Source organism: Emydura macquarii, unplaced genomic scaffold, assembly GCF_026122565.2.
Source record: "Emydura macquarii macquarii isolate MOO-44397 ecotype Brisbane River unplaced genomic scaffold, CSIRO-AGI_Emac_v2 contig_1146, whole genome shotgun sequence".
NCBI classification, from domain to species: Eukaryota; Metazoa; Chordata; order Testudines; family Chelidae; genus Emydura; species Emydura macquarii.
Genome location: NW_027131283.1, coordinates 3,631,889 through 3,651,720, shown reverse-complemented (window position 1 = coordinate 3,651,720; position 19,832 = coordinate 3,631,889). Strand labels below are relative to the sequence as shown.

At 38.5% G+C, this 19,832-nt stretch overlaps 1 protein-coding gene across 3 annotated transcripts in view; it reads left to right on the top strand.

Moving 5' to 3' along the window:
* The window catches only part of HACE1 (HECT domain and ankyrin repeat containing E3 ubiquitin protein ligase 1), an 86,396-nt gene extending 72,138 nt beyond the window's left edge, over nucleotides 1-14,258 (top strand). For 2 of the 3 annotated variants that reach the window (XM_067546525.1, XM_067546524.1), the window contains exons 21-24: nucleotides 2,312-2,410; nucleotides 2,686-2,756; nucleotides 12,081-12,194; nucleotides 12,700-14,258. In XM_067546525.1, the coding sequence (XP_067402626.1) occupies nucleotides 2,312-2,410; nucleotides 2,686-2,756; nucleotides 12,081-12,194; nucleotides 12,700-12,802 (387 nt within the window). In that variant the 3' untranslated portion in view covers nucleotides 12,803-14,258. The remainder of the gene's footprint in view (nucleotides 1-2,311; nucleotides 2,411-2,685; nucleotides 2,757-12,080; nucleotides 12,195-12,699) is intronic. The other variant, XM_067546526.1, reaches the window with a different exon arrangement.
* The last annotated feature ends 5,574 nt before the right edge of the window (nucleotides 14,259-19,832 follow it).

Here is a 19,832-nt window from a genome sequence, read left to right as displayed (position 1 = left end):
TGTATGAAATGCAGACTTCCATCTTTTCAGCATTTTGTCCTTTGTCTTGCTGGTCACCTAAGATCCTAGTGTACGAAGATAGTGCATGTGTGCACACAGGAACTGAAATACAATTCCCAGTTGTCATGCTAGTGACACTAGTTCATTAGGCAAACTATTCAGAGGAGTTGACATATTGCCCTGTGATTCATCATATATGCTGTTCTAGATAGAATGTAGATTGTTCTATTGCCAGTCTGCTGCTAGACCAGTGCAGTTCCAACTGGAGGCTTTCACAAAAGTTTGCTGCTGTTCATTAAACTTTTTTTCCTTCTGCCCCCTGTCAGAGATGCTTTTTTGATCATTAGGTATATCCTCCACCCACATCTGTTCTGTTACTGTCACCTTGATGAAGGTGATAGGGGTCAGTCTAGAATCTGATCTCCCATCCTCATGTCAGCAAGGTGTGTCAGACAAGTGTTAAGAACACTAAGTCTCTTTGCTCCCTTTTGTTCTCTTCTCCACAATGTATTCAACTCCTTCTGGTCAAGGATTAAAACACAACTTTAAGCTCCAAATTTGACCTTCTGAATAGTAGTAGTTTGTGGTACAATCACTAACCCATGCTTCTGTAAATTTAAAACAGACATTGATATTTTAATACAGCATTTTCAAATGAATTTCCTTTTTTATAGGTATTTTATTTGAAAAGTTATTGTAAATAAAACTAAATTGAAATTGAAATCTTGAAAAATACTTGATTAGCACTTACACTGACATTAAGGACATTAAAAATGTACTTAAATATATTAAAGGAAGTATATGACACTTTTTTTTCCATTGTAATAGTGCCTATGCTGCAATATGTACACACAGGCTCTTTGCTCATATTCCTAGGTTTTTATATATTATATATACTGGAATGCAAAGAAAGCAACTCACCTGTGTGTGTGTGTTTAAACACACAGGTGAAATGCTTCTTTGCTAATATTATAGAAAGTGTACTGAATTAATGCAATTTTTGTACTGACTTTATTTTTAAGGACAGAACACACTAAGAAACATAGTGTGCACTTACCGCCTTTCCATGTTGTCAGTAAATAATTTGGGTCATTTGATGTATGTAAGAATGGTACTACACAAAGGAGTAAAGAATCCTTTTTATTTTTAAAATGGAAAAAAAAGTTATTTCAGCCGATCGCTCACAGGCTTAAAATTTCTTAACCTGTAAAATTCTTAGCAGGGTTATGCTGTATTGTGGAGACAGCAACTGATGCAAACCTTTCAAGAATAAATTCTAAAGAAAATGAAATTAAAAGCTCAGTCTTCCAGTTATGTAAATGTTTTTGTTTTTAATATTCAAATATGCTTTTAAAGAGGATTTCTTTCTGTATCAGAGGTCTGTACAACAATAAAACACAAATGATCTCTTATTCTGATCTAAGGAATTTAATGCTTTTTTATATTAAGATTGAATTCTGATGGTGTAGTTCAGCGTAGATAAACTTGGCAGCCCTCATACACTTAACTATTCCTCTTAGAACTTGTTTTATTAAAAGGGGTTCTGGTGGCTGTGAGACTGTTCTTTTATCTACTTTGACACTTTATCTTTGACTTCCTCTTTCATATCTAAAATATTAAGTTGTCTTTGGCTGGTAAGTAATGAATTAGTAGGGTGCCCTCTTCTCATTGTTTCAGCGTAGGTTGATCCTCTGCCTCAGTGGATTTTTGGCATTCCTCTACTGAGAACAGCCTGTTTAGCAAGATGCAGTCTTCCTTCTGTCTCACAGTAGGTCAGATATGGATTTGGGTTATCTCTGCCGAAAAGAATGAAATTTATTTTTCCCTTGCCAAGAGAGAAGACCGAAGAAAAGCTATCTCCAGCTGTTGCGCTAGACTTTTCTAGTCAAGGAGAGAGGTTTTTCTGCCACTATTGCCGCCAATCCATTTCTCTGCATTAGAGGTCTGGTGGTCTGCAGGATGGGCAGACAGCTTGACCCTAGTGGAACTGTGGTACCAGGACTGTACTAGCTCCTTTGCTCGCACTGCACTGCACTTGTAATAAAATTTCTACTTCTGATAACTTGCAGTTAGAATGAATAATACACAAAGGTTTCCCTGTCTTTTTTAAAATGTAGGAGACTCAAGGATCTTGTATTATAAGATTTGATATCTTATTTTTTATTAGGAATACAGTATGAAAAGCAAGTTGAAACAACAGAAAAGGTGTTTTGGTTTCATTCAGGATTATTCTTTAATTAAGGCAGCTATACTCTTTAAAATTAATTGTTTGTCAAGAAGACTAATCAAGATTTGTTTTTTTCCCCTGAAGGAACTGTTGCTGTCTGGTATGCCAGAAATTGATGTGAGTGATTGGAGAAAAAATACAGAATACACAAGTGGCTATGAAAGAGAAGACCCAGTTATTCAGGTAAAGTCCCATCTGAATGAATGGAGAATATTGCATTTTAATCCTTCAAAGTTTTTGTCACTTTTGGATGAAAACTTGCAGTAACCAAAATATTGCTATAAATTACTTAAGATGGGAATGTGGCAAAATAAAATTAAGTATGAATCCAACTCAAAGCTAACTTGCGTAATTTAAACCACAAATTTAGAAATGCACCCTTATGTGTTTACATCTTTTTCAAATTTAAAAAAAAAGGCAGTTAATGGGAAATGAAAATTAACTTATTTTTCGTTTAGTGGTTCTGGGATGTTGTCGAAGAACTAACTCAAGAAGAGCGAGTGTTGTTGTTACAATTTGTTACTGGCAGGTGAGAAATACTTCTGTTTGTATTTCATATATTACTAATACCCTTGAGTCATTTGGACTGCAAATGGCAAGATGCATTTCATGATCAAGAACTGTTTGTTTACCTAATTGGGCAACTCAAAGACTCACTCTGGAGGCTACAGTTTGTTGGTGTGTAAACAGTTTTACTGTTTGTTGACAAATACTACTTAGCCATTTTGTTGGTAACACTTACTGTAATTTTAGTTTTGTGGCAGGCAATAACAAGAGGGTGTTGCATTTTGCCCTGAAGGGAGTTAGGTTTGTGTTCATCTTCTGGTCTTGTGGCAAGGAGTTCCATAACTATAGATAGTCTCATAGTCAAGCTCTTAATAGAGACAAATGGGAGTTGGAGACATTTTTTAGTGGCCTATCTCCAAGGATCACAGTCAGCTTATGAGGTTATTTGTGAGAGTCTTGATCTTTTTCTCCATCCCCTGCAGAACTGATTTCTGTAGTTGAACCTGCACTATTTCCATGTCTCAGTTTCTGGCCTTTCTAAGTTTAAAAAAAAAAAAAATCTGTTTCTTGCATTAGTCCAGTTTTGCTATTCCTAAATCTAGAATGGTACTTTGAAAGGCACTGGTTTGGGATATGTGCTGTAAGTGGAATCCATATTTTTTATAGCATTGTTAATGAACTAATGGAATTCTGTGTCACATGTCCTCTGACCCTGACTAATACCAGCCTTGTTCGAGCACCATTTGTTTTGTTTACAGATCACATACTGGTGTGATGTTCTAGCTCTATTTCAACAGTAATTAAATTTAAATTGTTCTTATTGGTACCTTTAAATCTTCGGACTGGAACTTGGCAGAAATGGATCTGATTACTATTACTTTTCTGCTATGATGTATCTGCTTATGGTCTGAGTTTTCAGCTAAGCAGTAACTGATGGTGGAAACCTATTGTTTCTTCAATAAGCAAGAAATCTCAGCCTCTTTGAATATTATAGGTAGGCTTGGAGTACTCGATTTTTATTGGTAAATGTGAGGAAACATCAATTTCACTGTATACACACAAACCCAAAGAAAAAATATTTCCATCAATAATAATTGTATTTTACAGATAGAAAAAGTAAGAAAAATGATACTCGATAACTTAATAGTTTGATTGACAATTTGTTTTTAATGGTTTTAAAGCTTTCTTTTTTGAATCTCAACATCTGTCATAATTGTCTGACCCACCCATTGTTTCTTCCTCCATAACCTTGCACAGCTGTGAAAATTTAAATCAATAAAATTTGAAAAAAAAATGTTTAAAAATAAACCGATATCCATTGAAATTATTAAAAAATCTAATTCTGCCAAACCAAATTATAGGCAACAGTGTTCCACTATAGGATGCTTTCAAAAGCTACTTATGAATTTGCACAGAGCAGACGTGCACATATACACCCAGTGACATCTTGGGAAATGTGGGTTTCTGGGCATGAAAAATGTTAGAAGCTAGATTTAGCTGTCTGTTAGCCAAAACACTAGTCATAATATACATAATACAAATAAATGTATCTAATTTTGTATTTATAAAGTATATGTGTCAACAAACTCTTGCCAAACCCCTTAAACGTGGATGCCTTGCATTTTCCTGAATGAGGAGTTTGTTTTGAGATTCTGCATTTGCTGGGTGGCACTCTGCATTAAGAATTTGAATTATCTTTCCATTCCCCTCATTCCACCTGAGTATACCTTTAGTGCTACTTATGTGAAAAATCAGATTTTTTTTTCCAACCAGAGACTATATAATTTATTTAATGGATCTAGTTTAAAAAAAAAAAAAAGTCCAAAAAACCCATTTGATAGTGGCTTTCATGTTTCAATGAAGTCTTTAAACATATCTTAAATGTCTTTTTCCCCTTGCAATTTTTCCTTCACTTAAGAGTAAAGGAAGTCTGACTTGTGGTGATTTCAGTGTCAAACAGTATAATGTTGGATACACTGGTAAAGTCCTTTTTTAAATAGGCTGCTCTTCATGTATTCTGTAACACAAGTGGCACAGTTTGTGCAAAAACCTCCAGGTGACACTTATTAAACAAAGGGTGATTGGATGGCCCTGCATGCACTGAGTGCCCTTTGGTTTTGGACAGTTCTGTGGCAAAACCTATGGTTTATTTGGTGCTCTGTTGTTGCAAACTAGAAATTCTGAGACAACTTCAAGTAAATCTCAAACCTGAGCTATTCATTGAATTAAATATGAAAATTAGTAATGCTGTTTGCTTACTGGTGGCTTTTATATCCAGTTTTTTTTATTCTGTGCCTGAATTTTCAAAATGACACAGCTTTTTGTATTGACAACGGAAATGCAGTGCTATGGGTGGGAGGTAACCTGGGGCTTTTGGCATGGAGGAAGTCATGGGAGGGAAAGCAATTTTGCACCAGGAGTCAGTAAATCTTTTAGCACCAAAGAGGATATGCATCTTCCATTTTCTTTCCATTTGTGGGTGCAGGCTTGTGATTTCTGGCGAGTAGAAATTTTTGAGGGAACTTTAGCTTGTAGTTCTTTACCTCAGCAATTTCCCCAGTATGCTTCAAGTCATCCAATCTTGAAGGATGTTTGTTAGCTGATAACTATTTCCCTCCTGATGATTAGGAAGAAATAAACATCGATATTTCAGTTATTAAACTTTAAGTTTGGATCCCATTGAAACAAATGGGAGCAGTTCATACCCCCAAAAGTTATTGTTGAAGACTATCTGCAGACTCAGGAGGTTAATAGCATAATATCAGTATATATTTGGTTCACATTTGAAAGGTTTTCTTCATAAATATAATGACTAAAACACTTTTTCAGAATGAAAATTTATATTGTGAAGCACAATTCTACAGTAAAAGGTGCATTCTGCAGCAAATGTCTTTCCTAACATCCATAGCTCTAGCTATTCTGAATCATTCTGACTTACTGACATGAGATGGCAATCTATAAAAACGCTAGCTAATAGCTGGATGAATGAGAGAGTTGTTGCTAAGTTAGAAGGCCTGAGTTTTATTTTGTATTTGAATGTAGAACTCTGTTGGTAGAGCAAAAGATCATCATTCTCGGGAGAAAAAATTATGTTTAGAGATAGAAGCCATAAGCACATTATAAAAGTGTCCACTTGTAATCCTCACTTGTAACTGTTCTGAATTGTAAAAGCACAGTTCCATTTTGAGAGACTGTTACTGCAGAAGGTGCAAGCACAAGTCAGTACATCCATGGGTGACCCTAAATATTGGAGGAAGAAGAATTCTGTCTGCTAAATCTCACTGCAATGATACTTTGTATTGGTTATCTGTTGGATATAGGTAGTTAGTACTGATATTTAGGATCTAAATATTTTAGAAGTACCATTGACTGGATTACTGGTAGACTATAAAATCCTTTTAGTCACAAAACATATGCAATGCAATGCAACCCCCCTTTCCTTCCACTACTTCACCCAATAGTCCATAATCCTGTTTGAAAGAGATTCCCACCTAGAATGCAGAAGGTATTTCATTCTTTCCCCTTTCAATCCTTGCAAAGACTGAGCGTTTTTCATTATTTTGCAAGCATTTTTTAAAACACCCGAAATCCAGAATTTTAACAGTTGTATTCGGATTCCTTAGAATAATGTCCTTATTTATTTTTCAGATTCTTTTATTCTAGCTACAACTCTTACTGAACAGTATTTTAATATTCCATGTGAGGGTCTCATAGCAATGTCTCTTATATTTTAACATCCTCATGTGCACTGCATACTAAAATGAGAATTTAAGTTGATGTAAAATAATGGCTGCATTATTTACTACATTATTGTGACTTTTCATTAGAGAATTTTAGTGAGGGATCCTTTGGAGTTATGTCTCTCTCTGGTTGTCTTTTTTTCAGCTGTCTTTGAATACCATGAAGGTATTCATGTCATCTGAGAGAAAACACCACCACTATACAAAACAAACACAACACCTCCCCCCCCCCCATTGAGCAGGTTTTGATACCAAAACTTTAAAGATGGCCTATAATGATATAAGAACTGTGTGCGCGTGAGTCACACTGTAGGTTAGTGTGAATTGCATTATTCAGGGTGAGAATGGAGTTACAGTCAAGCTTATAGTATTTGTTTAGTTAGATTTTTTCTTAATGTTTCACAATATTGCAATAGGCAATTATTCTATTAAATCACTTTCCTCTAATATACTGACTTTACTGTGAGAAATACTACACTGTTCAATCTTGACACTCTAAAACAAACGAATCTCTGAAAAAGACATGTCAAGAATATTTGGTGAATCAACTTACTTTTATAATGGAAGGGTAGGTTTTTTTTAAAGCTGGTTTCTTAAACTATAAATGCAATGAGTTTATATACATTAGGAAAGTCATCAATTGCTAACAGTGGTTACTAGGAGCAAGTCCCTCAAACACAGGTTTGCCCCTCTTAGCTAGTGTTTAAATAATTTAACAGCTATTGTAAATGGGACAAGCCCATTTTCATCAGCATTTCAGAAAACATGAATGCGGCAATGAGATTTTCACTATTGGTGAAGAGTGGGACCCATTGCTAACAATCATTCATCTTTGAGTGATTTGTACATATCCATTCCACTGTAGCTGTGTTCATGCAGAGTGCACAATTGTCTGAGAACGTATTTCCCTAAGAGGTACCTGTTGGGATGGCTTGAGCATCTATCACTGTATGCCACTGCATGCTGATCTAAAAGTGCAAAGCTACCACTCATCTCCCCCATCCCCTCAATTCCTTCTTATTGCCAGTGACGGTGGTTGGAGCACTTCCAGTCTTGCTATCACAAGTTTATTTCCCTCACTCTTTATATATAGTCTTTCTCATTTAGTGTTTAGTTAGTTGTATATAGTATATAGTTAGGTTACGGTTGTTGAGTCGCTTTTGGACCAAATTTGATTTTCGGTACAAGAGCCATGCTTCGCTCTCCATGATTAAAGTCCTGCCAGTCACATGCCAGACTGATATCAGTCAGTGACCCATGCCCCAGATGCCTAAAGTGTTTGTGGGAGTCTCACATCAGTGACAAGTGACGCATTTGCAGAGGATTTAAGCCTCACTGAAACAAAGACAGAGCAGCGAGACTTAAGTGTCTCTTCATGGGGGTAGCACTTCACCCTCCATTGGAACCATTGGGTTCAAACCATACTCCCAAGTGTGACGCCATCTGTGCACAGTGTGCCTCCCGAGATGTCTTTGGCACCGCATTCTGTATCTCCAGTGCTGAAGAAGAGACACAGATCTGCCGACACCAGAAGTTTCTATTTGTCAGACCCAAGACTCAATCCCAGTATCGAGAACGCTGGAAGTGTACCTTACTGCCAAAGAATTATTTAACCTTCTGGTACTGGTGTCCCTGGCAGTGCAGAAAGGTTTCCAACTGGAAGCAGTGTCCATATTCCCTACACCAGTTCTGCGAGAGCATGTGTCACCAATATTGCTCCTGATTCCTGGGAGACTGCTGGTACACTCCAGGGGCATGCCGCTATTGTTATCCCTGGTACCACCATCGCTGGGTTCAGCTTAACTGTCTCCTTTCCATGAGGATTCTGCTCCATTATCACAGGACTGAGTCATCTTCCTCAGATTTGGAAAGTGGGATCTTTGTGTCACATTCAGACAAGAAGCTTACCCTCTATCAGAGCCCTGGGATCCATGGAAGTCACAGCAGTCCCAGTTATGGGCACATTGCAAGTGACAATGACCTGTCGACCATGGGATCCACCATCACCATACCAGTAACTGTTCAGGATACTGTGGGTGTCCCTCCCCATGCTAGAACCATTCCTCACCCATCTGAGTTGACTTCCTCAAGGATACACTGAGATCACTGACACCGTAGACAGTGATCTCTGAGGCCCATTACTGGTACCAAGCAAACTGGAAGTCTGAGAACTTCTCCACTGCAAGAGGCAGACCAGCCATTGCTTCTGCATGCTGGTGCATTGCATCATCTTCCTCATCACCAAATGAGGCTGTAGAGATGGTGAGTGATTTCTCCACCACCAGAATATTACTAGGCTCACCAAGAACAGCTTAAAAAGGTGTCGTCTGTTTTAGACATTCAAGCGGAAGAGGTCCATGAGAACTCCTACAAGCTAGTGGACATTTTAGCTTCTACTGGATGCTCCAGAATGGCACTTCTGATTTAATGAAGCAGTTCTTGAACTGGTTAAAACACTTTGGCAGACCCCTTCTTTCTTCTTGCCTACCATAAAATGGGCAGAGAGAAGATATTCTGTCTTTTCTAAGGGCTTCAAACACCTCTACTCTTACTTGCCCTCAGGCTTTGGTGGTGGCAGCAGCTAATGAGCACGAGAGGGCAGGGTCACCAAGCATTAATGCCAAAGAGCGAAGAATCAGAGGCTATACTATTTGGTTGTAAACATCATTCAACAGGAGGTCTACAGCTAAGAATTGCTAACCAGCAAGCTCTCTGAAGATGCTATAACAGCAATACTCAGACTGTGGCTCTTGAGCCACAAGTGACTCTTTAATGAGTTTCCTGCAGCTCTTCACAGCACATGATATTAAAACACTCTGATTTTAATTATTAATGAATCAAAGTTATTAACCAATCAGGATGTTTTTACTATGTTATTAACGAATTGTAGATGGATCAGTCATTTTGCTGTGAGAATTATATATAAAAACTAAATTACCAGTTATACTTTTAAAATATGAATATGTAGTACTATAGTAAATGAAACAATGAATTCACACTACTTGGCTCTTTTGGTAATGTTGATCACTAATTTGGCCCTTGAGCAACTGAGGTCTGAGTATCACTGTGCTATGACGTCACCCTATGGGAAAACATCATGAAGTTTAAAAATAGGCTACCAGAGGACTCCAGGCAGGAGTTCAGTCTCACGATAGCGTGGGGTAAGCTGGGTTCCATGACATTTGCTGTTTCTTTGAGGAAGTGTTCATGGCTGTAATCTTTTGGTCTTCCTCCTGAAGTACAGCAGGCCATCCAGGATTTTGCCACTTGAGGGTTCGTTCTTCTTTTATGAAAAGACAGGACGATAGGCAGCATAGCCTAAAAGATTCCAGGGCAACACTAAAGTCCTTTTTGAATTTACAACGAAGAGGAAGCAATTCTGGTCCCAGGAGAGTCACAGATATCAGCTCTTTTTACTTTGGCCCCAAAACCTACCAAGAAAAAGGGGCAGGAGGTGACCACACTCCTTTCTTATCTGCAACAGCAGGTTGCTTTCGACCAATTGCCTAATCTAAACATGCATTTTGATGGGCTTGTTGAGGACAGCATACCAGTACTTGCAGATAAATCTGTTCCTACCCATATCTTTGCCAGTCTTCTGTCCCACTTTCTCTGTGCTAGGATTCACATCAGTTCAGGGGGTCCTGTGCATGATGGATGTGGGATATTCCCTTCAATTTGTCTGTCTTCACGTCCCCATCCCTCTTCAGGGACCACTCTGATGAAACTGTTCTTCAGAAGGAGGTTCAATCTCTCCTTCTGGTGGGAGCAATAGAGGAAGTTTCTCTATTCCTCAGGGGTCAGAGTTTTTATTCCCTCTATTTCCTTATTCCCAAAGCAAAAGGTGGTCTTAGACCTATATTAGATCTAAGAATTAAACAATTGTGAGCAAAATGAGCAAGACCGCCCCGAAGACAACCACAGGTACTGCAGTAGAGGGAGGTTTGCAGGTCTTGAGGAAGGAGTCAAAATTAGTGTTTAAAAGGACGCTATGGGAAAGTGGAGGTAGTGGAGGTGGCAGCAGCGGGGTATTGGGGCCTTTGGGATCGTTGGCAGTGGTGGGATTGATCCTCTTGGCATGGAGAGTAAGGCCAGTAGGCAGGATGAGTAGGGTAACATAGTCTGAAAGAGGCTCGGTGTTGGTGCCTGGAACAGGAAATGGAGGTTATTTAGTGTAACTAGAGGTTCTTCAATATGTGTGATCCTATCAGGAGTCCAGATGTGGGTGCGCATGCGCACCATGCACTGGAGCTGGAACTGTTTGTAGTAGTGTCCGTTGACCCGCATGTGCGTCAGCCCCATGATGCATCTGAGGTCTTATGAGGCTTGCAGGTCGACATCCTTCCAGGTCCTTCTTACCAACCTAGTTACAGTAAATAACCATGACTACAATCCCAAGACTATCAGATTTCTAAAAGAGTTGGACAGATTATACCTCCAATATAAGAACCTGTTTACCTGTGGAATCTCAGCCTTGTGTTAACAAAATTAATGGGGCCTCCCTTTGAACCTCTTGCTCCCTATTCCATCTCTCTATAAAAGTGTTTTTTTCTGGCTACAGTAACCTCAAGGAGAATGGCTGAATTTCAGAGCCTTGGTTTCAGAACCTTCTTATAAAATTTACCTCCACCCTCACCTGAAATTCTTGACAAAGGTGGCTTCCAGTTTCCACATTAATCTTATTTGCTAACATTTTTCCTGAAGCCTCACCCGCATACATAAAGATCTGGAGAAGTTTCATTTGTTGGATGTGAGGAGAGCATTGGCATTCTTCTTGGAAAGCACCAGATCCTTTAGAACCTCAGTGCAGTTACTTGTCAAAGTTGTGGACAGGATGAAAGGCAAACTGGTGTCCACTCAGAGGATTTCCTCTTGCATTTGTTTGTGCTACCAGTTAGCTAATGTTATGCCACTCCTGAACTTATTGGCTCATTTGACTAGAGCACATGCAGCTTCAGGAGCTTTCCTAGCGCAAATACCTAATTTGAGATATTTGCAAAGTAGCAGCCTGATCATCAGTATGCACTGTTATTGCTCATTATGTTGTTTCCTGTCAGTCCAGGAACAATGTCAGTTTTGCATGGGCTGTTTTTAAAATCACTGTTCAGGTAGATTCCGAGCCCACCTCCATGTTAATCTGCTTGTGAATCACCTATAATGGAATGGACATGTGCAATCACTTGAAGAAAAAATTACCACCTATCTTTCTGTAACTCTTGTTCTTTGAGATGTGTTGCACATGTCCAATCTACAACCTGCCCTCCTTCCCCTTTCTATCAGAATCTTTCCAGTAAGAAGGAACACAGGGAGATTGAGGGCGATTCTTATACCAGCACAGAGTGGAGGTTGGCAGTAGAGGATGCTCAAGCTGCCCTGATGAGTACTGTTGAAGTGAAAAAGTTCTGAGAACTGTGCATGAGGTGCACATGCACCTACAGTGGAATGGACATGTGCAACACATTTCAAAGAACAACAGTTATGGAAAGGTAGGTAAACGTTTTCTAGCAGGTGGTCATTAGCGTGGTAATGAAAGATATTTACAGACTACTGTTTTTTCACTTCACAATTACCCTTTTAATGTTTTAATAATTAGCGGATGCTTTCAGTTCCAGGGTTCCTCATGGTGGCTTTGCCAATATAATGGGTGGCAGTGGATTGCAGAATTTCACAATTGCAGCTGTGCCATACACTCCAAATTTGCTACCAACATCAAGCACGTGGTATGTGAAATAGCCTAATTTAAATGCATTAAAGAACTGAGCGGAGTCCTTTCATTGTTTTCGTTATTTTTTTTTACACTTCAGGTACAACCCTCTTGTACAGCCTAATTAAAAGGAGAACCTTTGGTCAGTTTGGAGCATATCCACAATCCAACATAAAACTGATAGTTAAGCCATAGATCGTTACATTTTCTTTCTCATTGGTAAAGGAAAAAATCCTAACTAGTCCCCTGTACTGGAAGGCAGTACAATATCACTAAGGGACTCTTCAACCTAAATTACTGTATTGCTTTTTACTTTAAACCACAAGGAACTTATTTTCCTGCAGCACATTTGAATGCTGAAGGGTACTGCAATGCAGCAGTGTTTTTCATAAATATGACATCTTCAGGGTTTTCTGATTTGAATACATATTTGAGAGGACAGTTTCATGTTAATTACCTATTACAAAACAATCAGAATTTTTTATTTGTACTTATATCTAATGGTGATGCTTTCATTTCAGTATCAACATGCTCAAGTTACCTGAATACCCAAGCAAAGAAATCCTTAAAAACAGGCTTCTTGTGGCATTACACTGTGGAAGCTATGGTTACACAATGGCATAATGAAGTCTGGAAAACTCATCTGATTACTGATACGCAATTCAGAGTGGCAGAAGTAATTTTGGAAACTGTCAACACAAAAGCAGCCTAGATGCTGCGACCTATAGGCAGGGCTGACTTTTTTTTAAATTATAAAGGATCGGTGTTTCCTCTCCATTATATTGTCTAAGTAAGTCTGTGATACTGTTACATGACTTAAATTTCATAGTACACTATTTTTTTTAATGTTAGATTAGTACTGAAAGCAGTATACTTTCTTCTTCATGTTTATGTTAATCCTAATGAGAGGGTTTGTCAAAATGTTTCCACCAATCTTATTTCTGATTCTCAACTGTGTGGGTGAATGGGAGTTTCTTTTAGTTTACTTCCCACTTACAAGGTATGCTATTAACACACACTCTTGGATTGTGTGTCTTGTTGCATGTAAAAGTGCCATTTATTTTTTCAGAGAACACTGTATAGAAAGTTTGATTTAGATAGTGTACAAAATGACAGATCTAATGTATTTTCCCACTTATTGCATTGTACCTATATTAAAAAAGTTTTTAATTTTTTAGTATTTTAATATATATAATATGTAAAGTTGACCATTCTCTCTGAAAAAATAAACATCAGATGGAATTAAGATCTAATTTATATTATATATGAAAATTTACACTATATTGTACTAAATATTTAAGTATTTGTGATTTCATTGTCAATTTGCAGTTTAGAATTTAATATATATTGTTTTAGATGTATCTCTGCTCTTTATTTGAACAATACCTTTTCCATGCCTTGTTCTATAGTCCTATATGGAAAAGGTAAATTAAATTTTAATATTTTACCATAGTCTGTGACTGGCCAGTTTTTATTTTGTCTGGACCAAATTCATGTATTAATGGTCTGAACAAGTATATTGCACCATCATATGAATGAGTATGTATCTTTCACTATGTTGACAAAGGTGATGAAAGCAGGATTTAATAATCATATTGCAAAAACTATTTTAGAACACCTGCACCCTATTAATAACAGAGTATGACAAGCCTGTTGAGAAACTATAACTTAATATAGCTTATAGTTGAGAATGATTAATTGGATCATATTTGTTCTCTCCCACTGTGCCAGAACAAGACATGGTGGGTGTTTTATCATCTCAGAAAGAAAAGAACAGATGTCTTGTCAGATCATAGATCATGAGCGCTCATTAACTTTTATTATCTTTATAAAAATGTTAAATAGCAAAGCCTGGTTTTTGATGCTTGAAAATGTTGTGCATCTAATGTTGCAAAACCATTAAAACCATAAACTGTGAGAAGTAACCTAATGACTATGACTGTTGTAATTCACATGGAATGTACAGTAAATAGGCTGAAAGTGGGAGAAGGACGAAATAATGTCTATGAGCCAAATCTTCTGTAGGCTAACTTCTGAGGAATCCAAATTTATTTTATTAAAAATATTAATGCCAACTCCACTTCAGAAATCTGGCAATTCATGTAAAAATATTCTTTGTGGTTGTAGTTATGTTGGGCATTCTTCAGACCCTTGTAGGCTGTTATAACTCTTGAAGCTTAGTCCTTGTTTACAATATATCTGCCATTCCAGTTCTGTTACCTTTGTGAGCAGAAATAAGTGTCCTCAATTATTCCAAATTGTCTTAGGTGTTTTCTGTTTGGACTGAAGATGTAGGATGTAATTGCAAACATCCTTTCACAGTGGTCTACAATTAGAATTAGAATTTCTATTCCCCACCGCATCCCACCTCCACCATATGCATTACGCATACACAATATTATGTAAACATGTCCCTGCCATGAGTCCTAACAGAACGAATATATTCCAACTTTAGGTTTCCACATGGTTACACAGTTATGGGATTTGAGAGTTCAGAGGTTCCTCATCCTCCAATACTAGTATAAATTTCTATCTTATACATCTGTGTTGTCTCACATTTTCCTATTCTTACCAAAAAGGTGAACCTTGTACTTCTGCTTACTATGCAGCTATAACCTTTGATTGCTGTCCATGTAGCCAAAGCCTTTGTATTATAACTGCTCCTCTCCTACCTCACTTGTCCCACAGGACCCTTCAATCCACACATCTCACTCTGTGACCTGAGTGAGATCCGGAGAGCTCTAAAAATAAAGATTTCTCTTGGATTTTTGAATTCTGAGTTGATTAAAACTGTTAAACATGCCTTACAGCAGGAAAAATTACTCCTAATCTCACTTATATTTGGATATGAACTAAAACCTTATCCAGATGTTTAATTAGAGTTGATAGATTGTAGATGTTTATCATTGATAGACAATAATCTACTATTTACTTACAAAGTGCTATTGTAATTGAGAGAACTTAAGTACAATCATTTTTACGCTCCCCTTCCTGAACCTGTGGTTAACTCTTTGATTCAGCACAGGCCAGAAATCTGTCTCTTCTGGTTTTTTCAGAAAGATTAATCGAACCCCAGGGCAATTGTATTCAAAATCCTGACTGCAGGTCTTATTAAAGAGAACGTACCAAACAACTGTTTAGTGTATAAATATTTACATTTAACTAAAAAAAATTGTAAGCAATTTGAAATATTTTAACAACTTCTGTTTTAAAAACGTAGATAAGTTTACCGGTATGTTCTTCTTATATAGACTTCTCCGAACTCTTTCTGATGCTATAACAGTGCATGTTCGTGGAATGAAAATATGGTTTGTAGTATCTGGATCACAAGGTAGGATTTCAGAATAACATTTGCACTACTATTCTCTCACACCTATATACATTTTCTCTTTACACACCTCTCCCTTTTTATCTTTAGAGACCATTTCTTAGGGCTTTACATTGAGTGGCATCAGTTAAATTTTAGCTTGCGAACAAACAGAAAATTTGGCCTATTGATAGCAGTCCTCTCTTAATAGTTGACTTGTTCTTAGTTTGAGTAGTCAGCCAGGAAGGTGTTGCCTGTTGCCAAAATGTTACAGATTTTTGAAACCCCCTCAGACAAGTCCCTGCTTTTGTGATGACTGCCATCTTGACCATGACTGGGGATTGACGTGGGCATCTCCAAAGCTAAAAGCATAAGATGCCACAGCTTTAACTAAGACCCGGATCCACAAAGGGACTTAGGCATTGTGATGCTGAGCTTTACAATTAGGTGCTTATAAAATCACTAGAACAACAATGGAATCTACAAGGCCTGAGTGAGGCATTCTATACGATATGTTAGGGAAGAATCAACATGGCTTTTATAAAGAGAAATCATGCTTCACCCATTTGTTACAATTCTTTGAGAATGTCAACAACCGTGTGAACAAAGGTGATCTAGTGAATATGTTGTACTTGGACTTTCAGAAAGCCTTTAACAAGATCCCTCACCAAATGCTCTTAAACTAAGCAGTCATGGAATAGGAAGGAAGGTCCTTTTATGGATCAGTAATTGGTTAAAAGATGGGAAACAAAGGTTAGCAATAAATGGTTTTCATAAGGGAAAGAGATACATCGTAGGTACTTAGGACCTTTGTTGTTCAATATATTCATAAATGATCTGCAAAAGGGGGTGAAGAGTGAGGTAGCAAAATTTGCAGACGATACAAAATTACTCAGAATAGTTAAGTCCAAAGCTGACTATGACAAGTTACAAAGGGATCTTGCAAAACTAGATGACTGGGCAACAAAATGACACGTGAATTCAGTATTGATGAATGCAAAGTAATGCACATTGCAAAACATAGTCCAATTATACAGACACAAATGATGGGGTCTAAATTACCACTAAAGAGAGAGATCTTGAAGTCTCGGGGAAAGTTCTCTGAAAACTTTTTTTTAATAAGCAGCGGCACTCAAAAAAAGCTAACAGAATGTTAGGAACCATAAGGAAAGGAATACATAATAAAAATAATGCCACTATATTAATCCAAGGTATATCAACACCTTGAATACAGCATTGTCCCATCTCAAGAAAGATATGTTAGAATTGGAAAAAAGTATAGAGTAAGCCACACAAATTTTTAGGGATATGGAACAGCTTCCATACGGGGAGAGATTAAAAAGACTGGGGCTGTTCACTTTAGAGAAAAGATGACTAATGAATGTTGGGGAGAAAGTGAATAAGAAAATGCTATTTACCTGTTCGTGTTACACGAGAATGAGGGATCAACCAGTGAAATGAATAGTCAGCAGATTTAAAACAAACAAGGAAGTACTTCTCCACACAACACACAATAAACCTGTGGTATTCATTACCAGGGGATGTTGTAAAGGTCAGAAGTGTAACTGGGTTAAAAAAGAATTAGATAAATTCATGGATAATAGGGCCATCAATGGCTATTAGCTAGGATGATCAGAGATGCAACCTCATGCCCTGGGTATCCCTAAACCTCTGACTTCCAGAAGTTGGGATTAGACAAAAGGGGATGGATCATTTTATAATTGCCCTGTTTTGTTCGTTCCTTCTGAATCATCTAGCACCATCCACTGCCAGAAGACAGTATACTGGGATAGATGGACCATTGGTCTGGTCCAGTATAGCCATTCTTATGTTCATATGAATGGAGAGCGGTAAGTGCCTGAGAATGGGATCCACAAAAGCCAGCATGGTTGGTGGGAAGTCTAAACTAGCCAATAGGAGAGGCTGATGAAAAGGGTGAGTCCCCTCTCACTGAGTTAGGTGCCTGTTCAACTCCTTTCTCCCCATCAGACAGAGGGGAATAATTGAGTATTCTAACCATTGGGATAAAAGTTATAAGGAAAGAGGCAATGCCTCCTTCTCTGGCTGGATTTTGAATAGGACCTGATCCAGTAGACATCCTTGGAGCACATCTACCAGATAAGGTCTTGCAGGCAAGATAGGTGGGGGACGCTCCAATCTTGCCCAGCTTTGTGTATTGTGCTGATGTTTAGGTGGGTGATAGGCATCCAGCTGCCTACAGTAAGGCAGCATTATGTGTGTGTGGTCAGAGGCAGATACTTAAGTAACTAGGGGTCTTTTACAGTCAAAATTTAGGTGTAGCGTAAGTTTCGGTATCTACAGGGATAGGCAGCAGCTCTTCAGGGATTTTGTGGATTGCAGTGGCATTTAGGTTCCTTGGGTATCTTTGTGGAGCTGGGCCTAAGTTCTATAGCTGGGAGCTGTACCAGACTATCCTCTGCAGGCCATGTGTAACACGCACAGCGTGACCAATGAATTACGCTAGCGCTCTTGAGCGTTCGTAGGTTGTTGTCTATTGTCTAACAATGGAAGTAGTCAACAAATGGCCTGTGGTCCGGGAATGGCATTATTTTAAATTATATATTCTTAGTAATACCCGGAATGTGTCAGGCACTGTCTGAGCATAGAGGAAGTCACAATCCATACCCTAAAGAGTTCATACTCTGAAAAGACACAAGTTTCTCTGGTTTTTTTCAGAGTGCCCTTTTGCATGGAATTATATCCCTTAACTAGTCTGTAATATCCTCTTCTTCAAACTCCTACACAAGAGGGTTGCTTCTAAGAAATCAGACAACCAATGAGGGCTAGATTGTGTGGTAGTCAGGGATATCAACTTTTACTTTTTTAAAAATTTAAGTCTTGGAATCATTACATAGTGCAATAGGTAAACTACAAAGGCATGATATTTTCATTATCCTATCCTCCTCTCTTTTATTTGTTGCATCCTGTGTCAAATTAGGTCAAAGGTCTAAAGCATAGGAAGTATCTGATTAATGTGTACAGTATCTATTCCATTGGGGCCTTTTTCCTGATAAGGGTATTTAAGTACCACCATAATACAAATAATAAAATAAGGGATGGGCAGAGGAAAACATTCAAACCCCAAGATGTCATGTGGTTTGTGGCTTTTTAGCTTCAGATTTATTTTTGTTGTTTGCAGTATGAATATACTCTTTGTAGGCAATGCTGGAAAAGTGGGCTTTTGAGAATCCCAGAGGAGAATTTGCTTCCAGATAACGTAAGATGCTATAAATTATCACAAGGCACACGATAACAATATGCAATATAAGAAGAGGAAGCTCTATTGCCCAATTTTCCAATTCCATTCACATGTAAGCCAACATTCCTCCTATCATAAGTTCATAATTTAAGTCACCCAGGTATTGTCTCCAAAGTAGATTGGACATATGATAATGATTAAGTGTTGATGTGAGGATCTTCAGTCTTCCAGGCATACTTGTTATGAAGGCTTCACAACCACAGTGGATGAGGAAGTAAGGTCAGATCAACCACAATTGTCCCTTGGTCTTGAGAAGTACATTTCTTCCATGAAGTCTATGAGATAACTGTCTCGGTTCCTTTCTGCCCTAATGGTAAAACAATAAAATAAACAGGACGTTCTCTCTTCGAGTGATTGCTCATATGCATTCCAATATAGGTGAGTGCGTGCCCCGTGCACGAGCCTCCGGAAGCTTTCCTGCCCCAGCAACCCCCTGTGGGTCGGCTCCTGTGCCCCCTGGAGTACCGTGCTCATGTCGCGGTATATAGGGCACCGCCGACCCCGTGGCCCCCAGTTCCTTCTTTCCACCCGTGACGGTCATTGGAACACCTGCCCCTTGCTTAATCGCAAGTAGCAATCTCCCTTAGTTAATAGTTTAACAGTTCAGAGTTTTATACTAGGTGGTAGTTTTTTTTTCATAGTTTAAAAAAAAAATTTGTTTTATAATTGAAGTAGTTATAGTTAGCCCTTAGGGGCTTTGATGGAGCCGTGATGGGTTCCACCAGGTTTAAAGCCTGTGCCACTTGCTCTAAGGCTTTCCCAGTCAGTGATCCGCACGACCGCTGCCTCTGATGCCTTGGAGAGCAGCATCGGAAAGACAAATGCCGGATTTGTAAGTCCTTCAAACCCCGGACTCAAAAGGAGCGAGATGCTCACCTCAGGACTATCTTGATGGAGTCGGCGCTTCGTCCCAGCTCCGAGCCCTCCAGGTCACCGACGGCACCGAGTGTCTCGTCGGTACGCAGCGCTCCACCGGCACCGACGTTGGTACCGACTCTGAAGGTACCGAAAAACAAGACACGGCCAGATGCCATGTCTATGGACTCCCCCCTGTGACCTGTACAGCA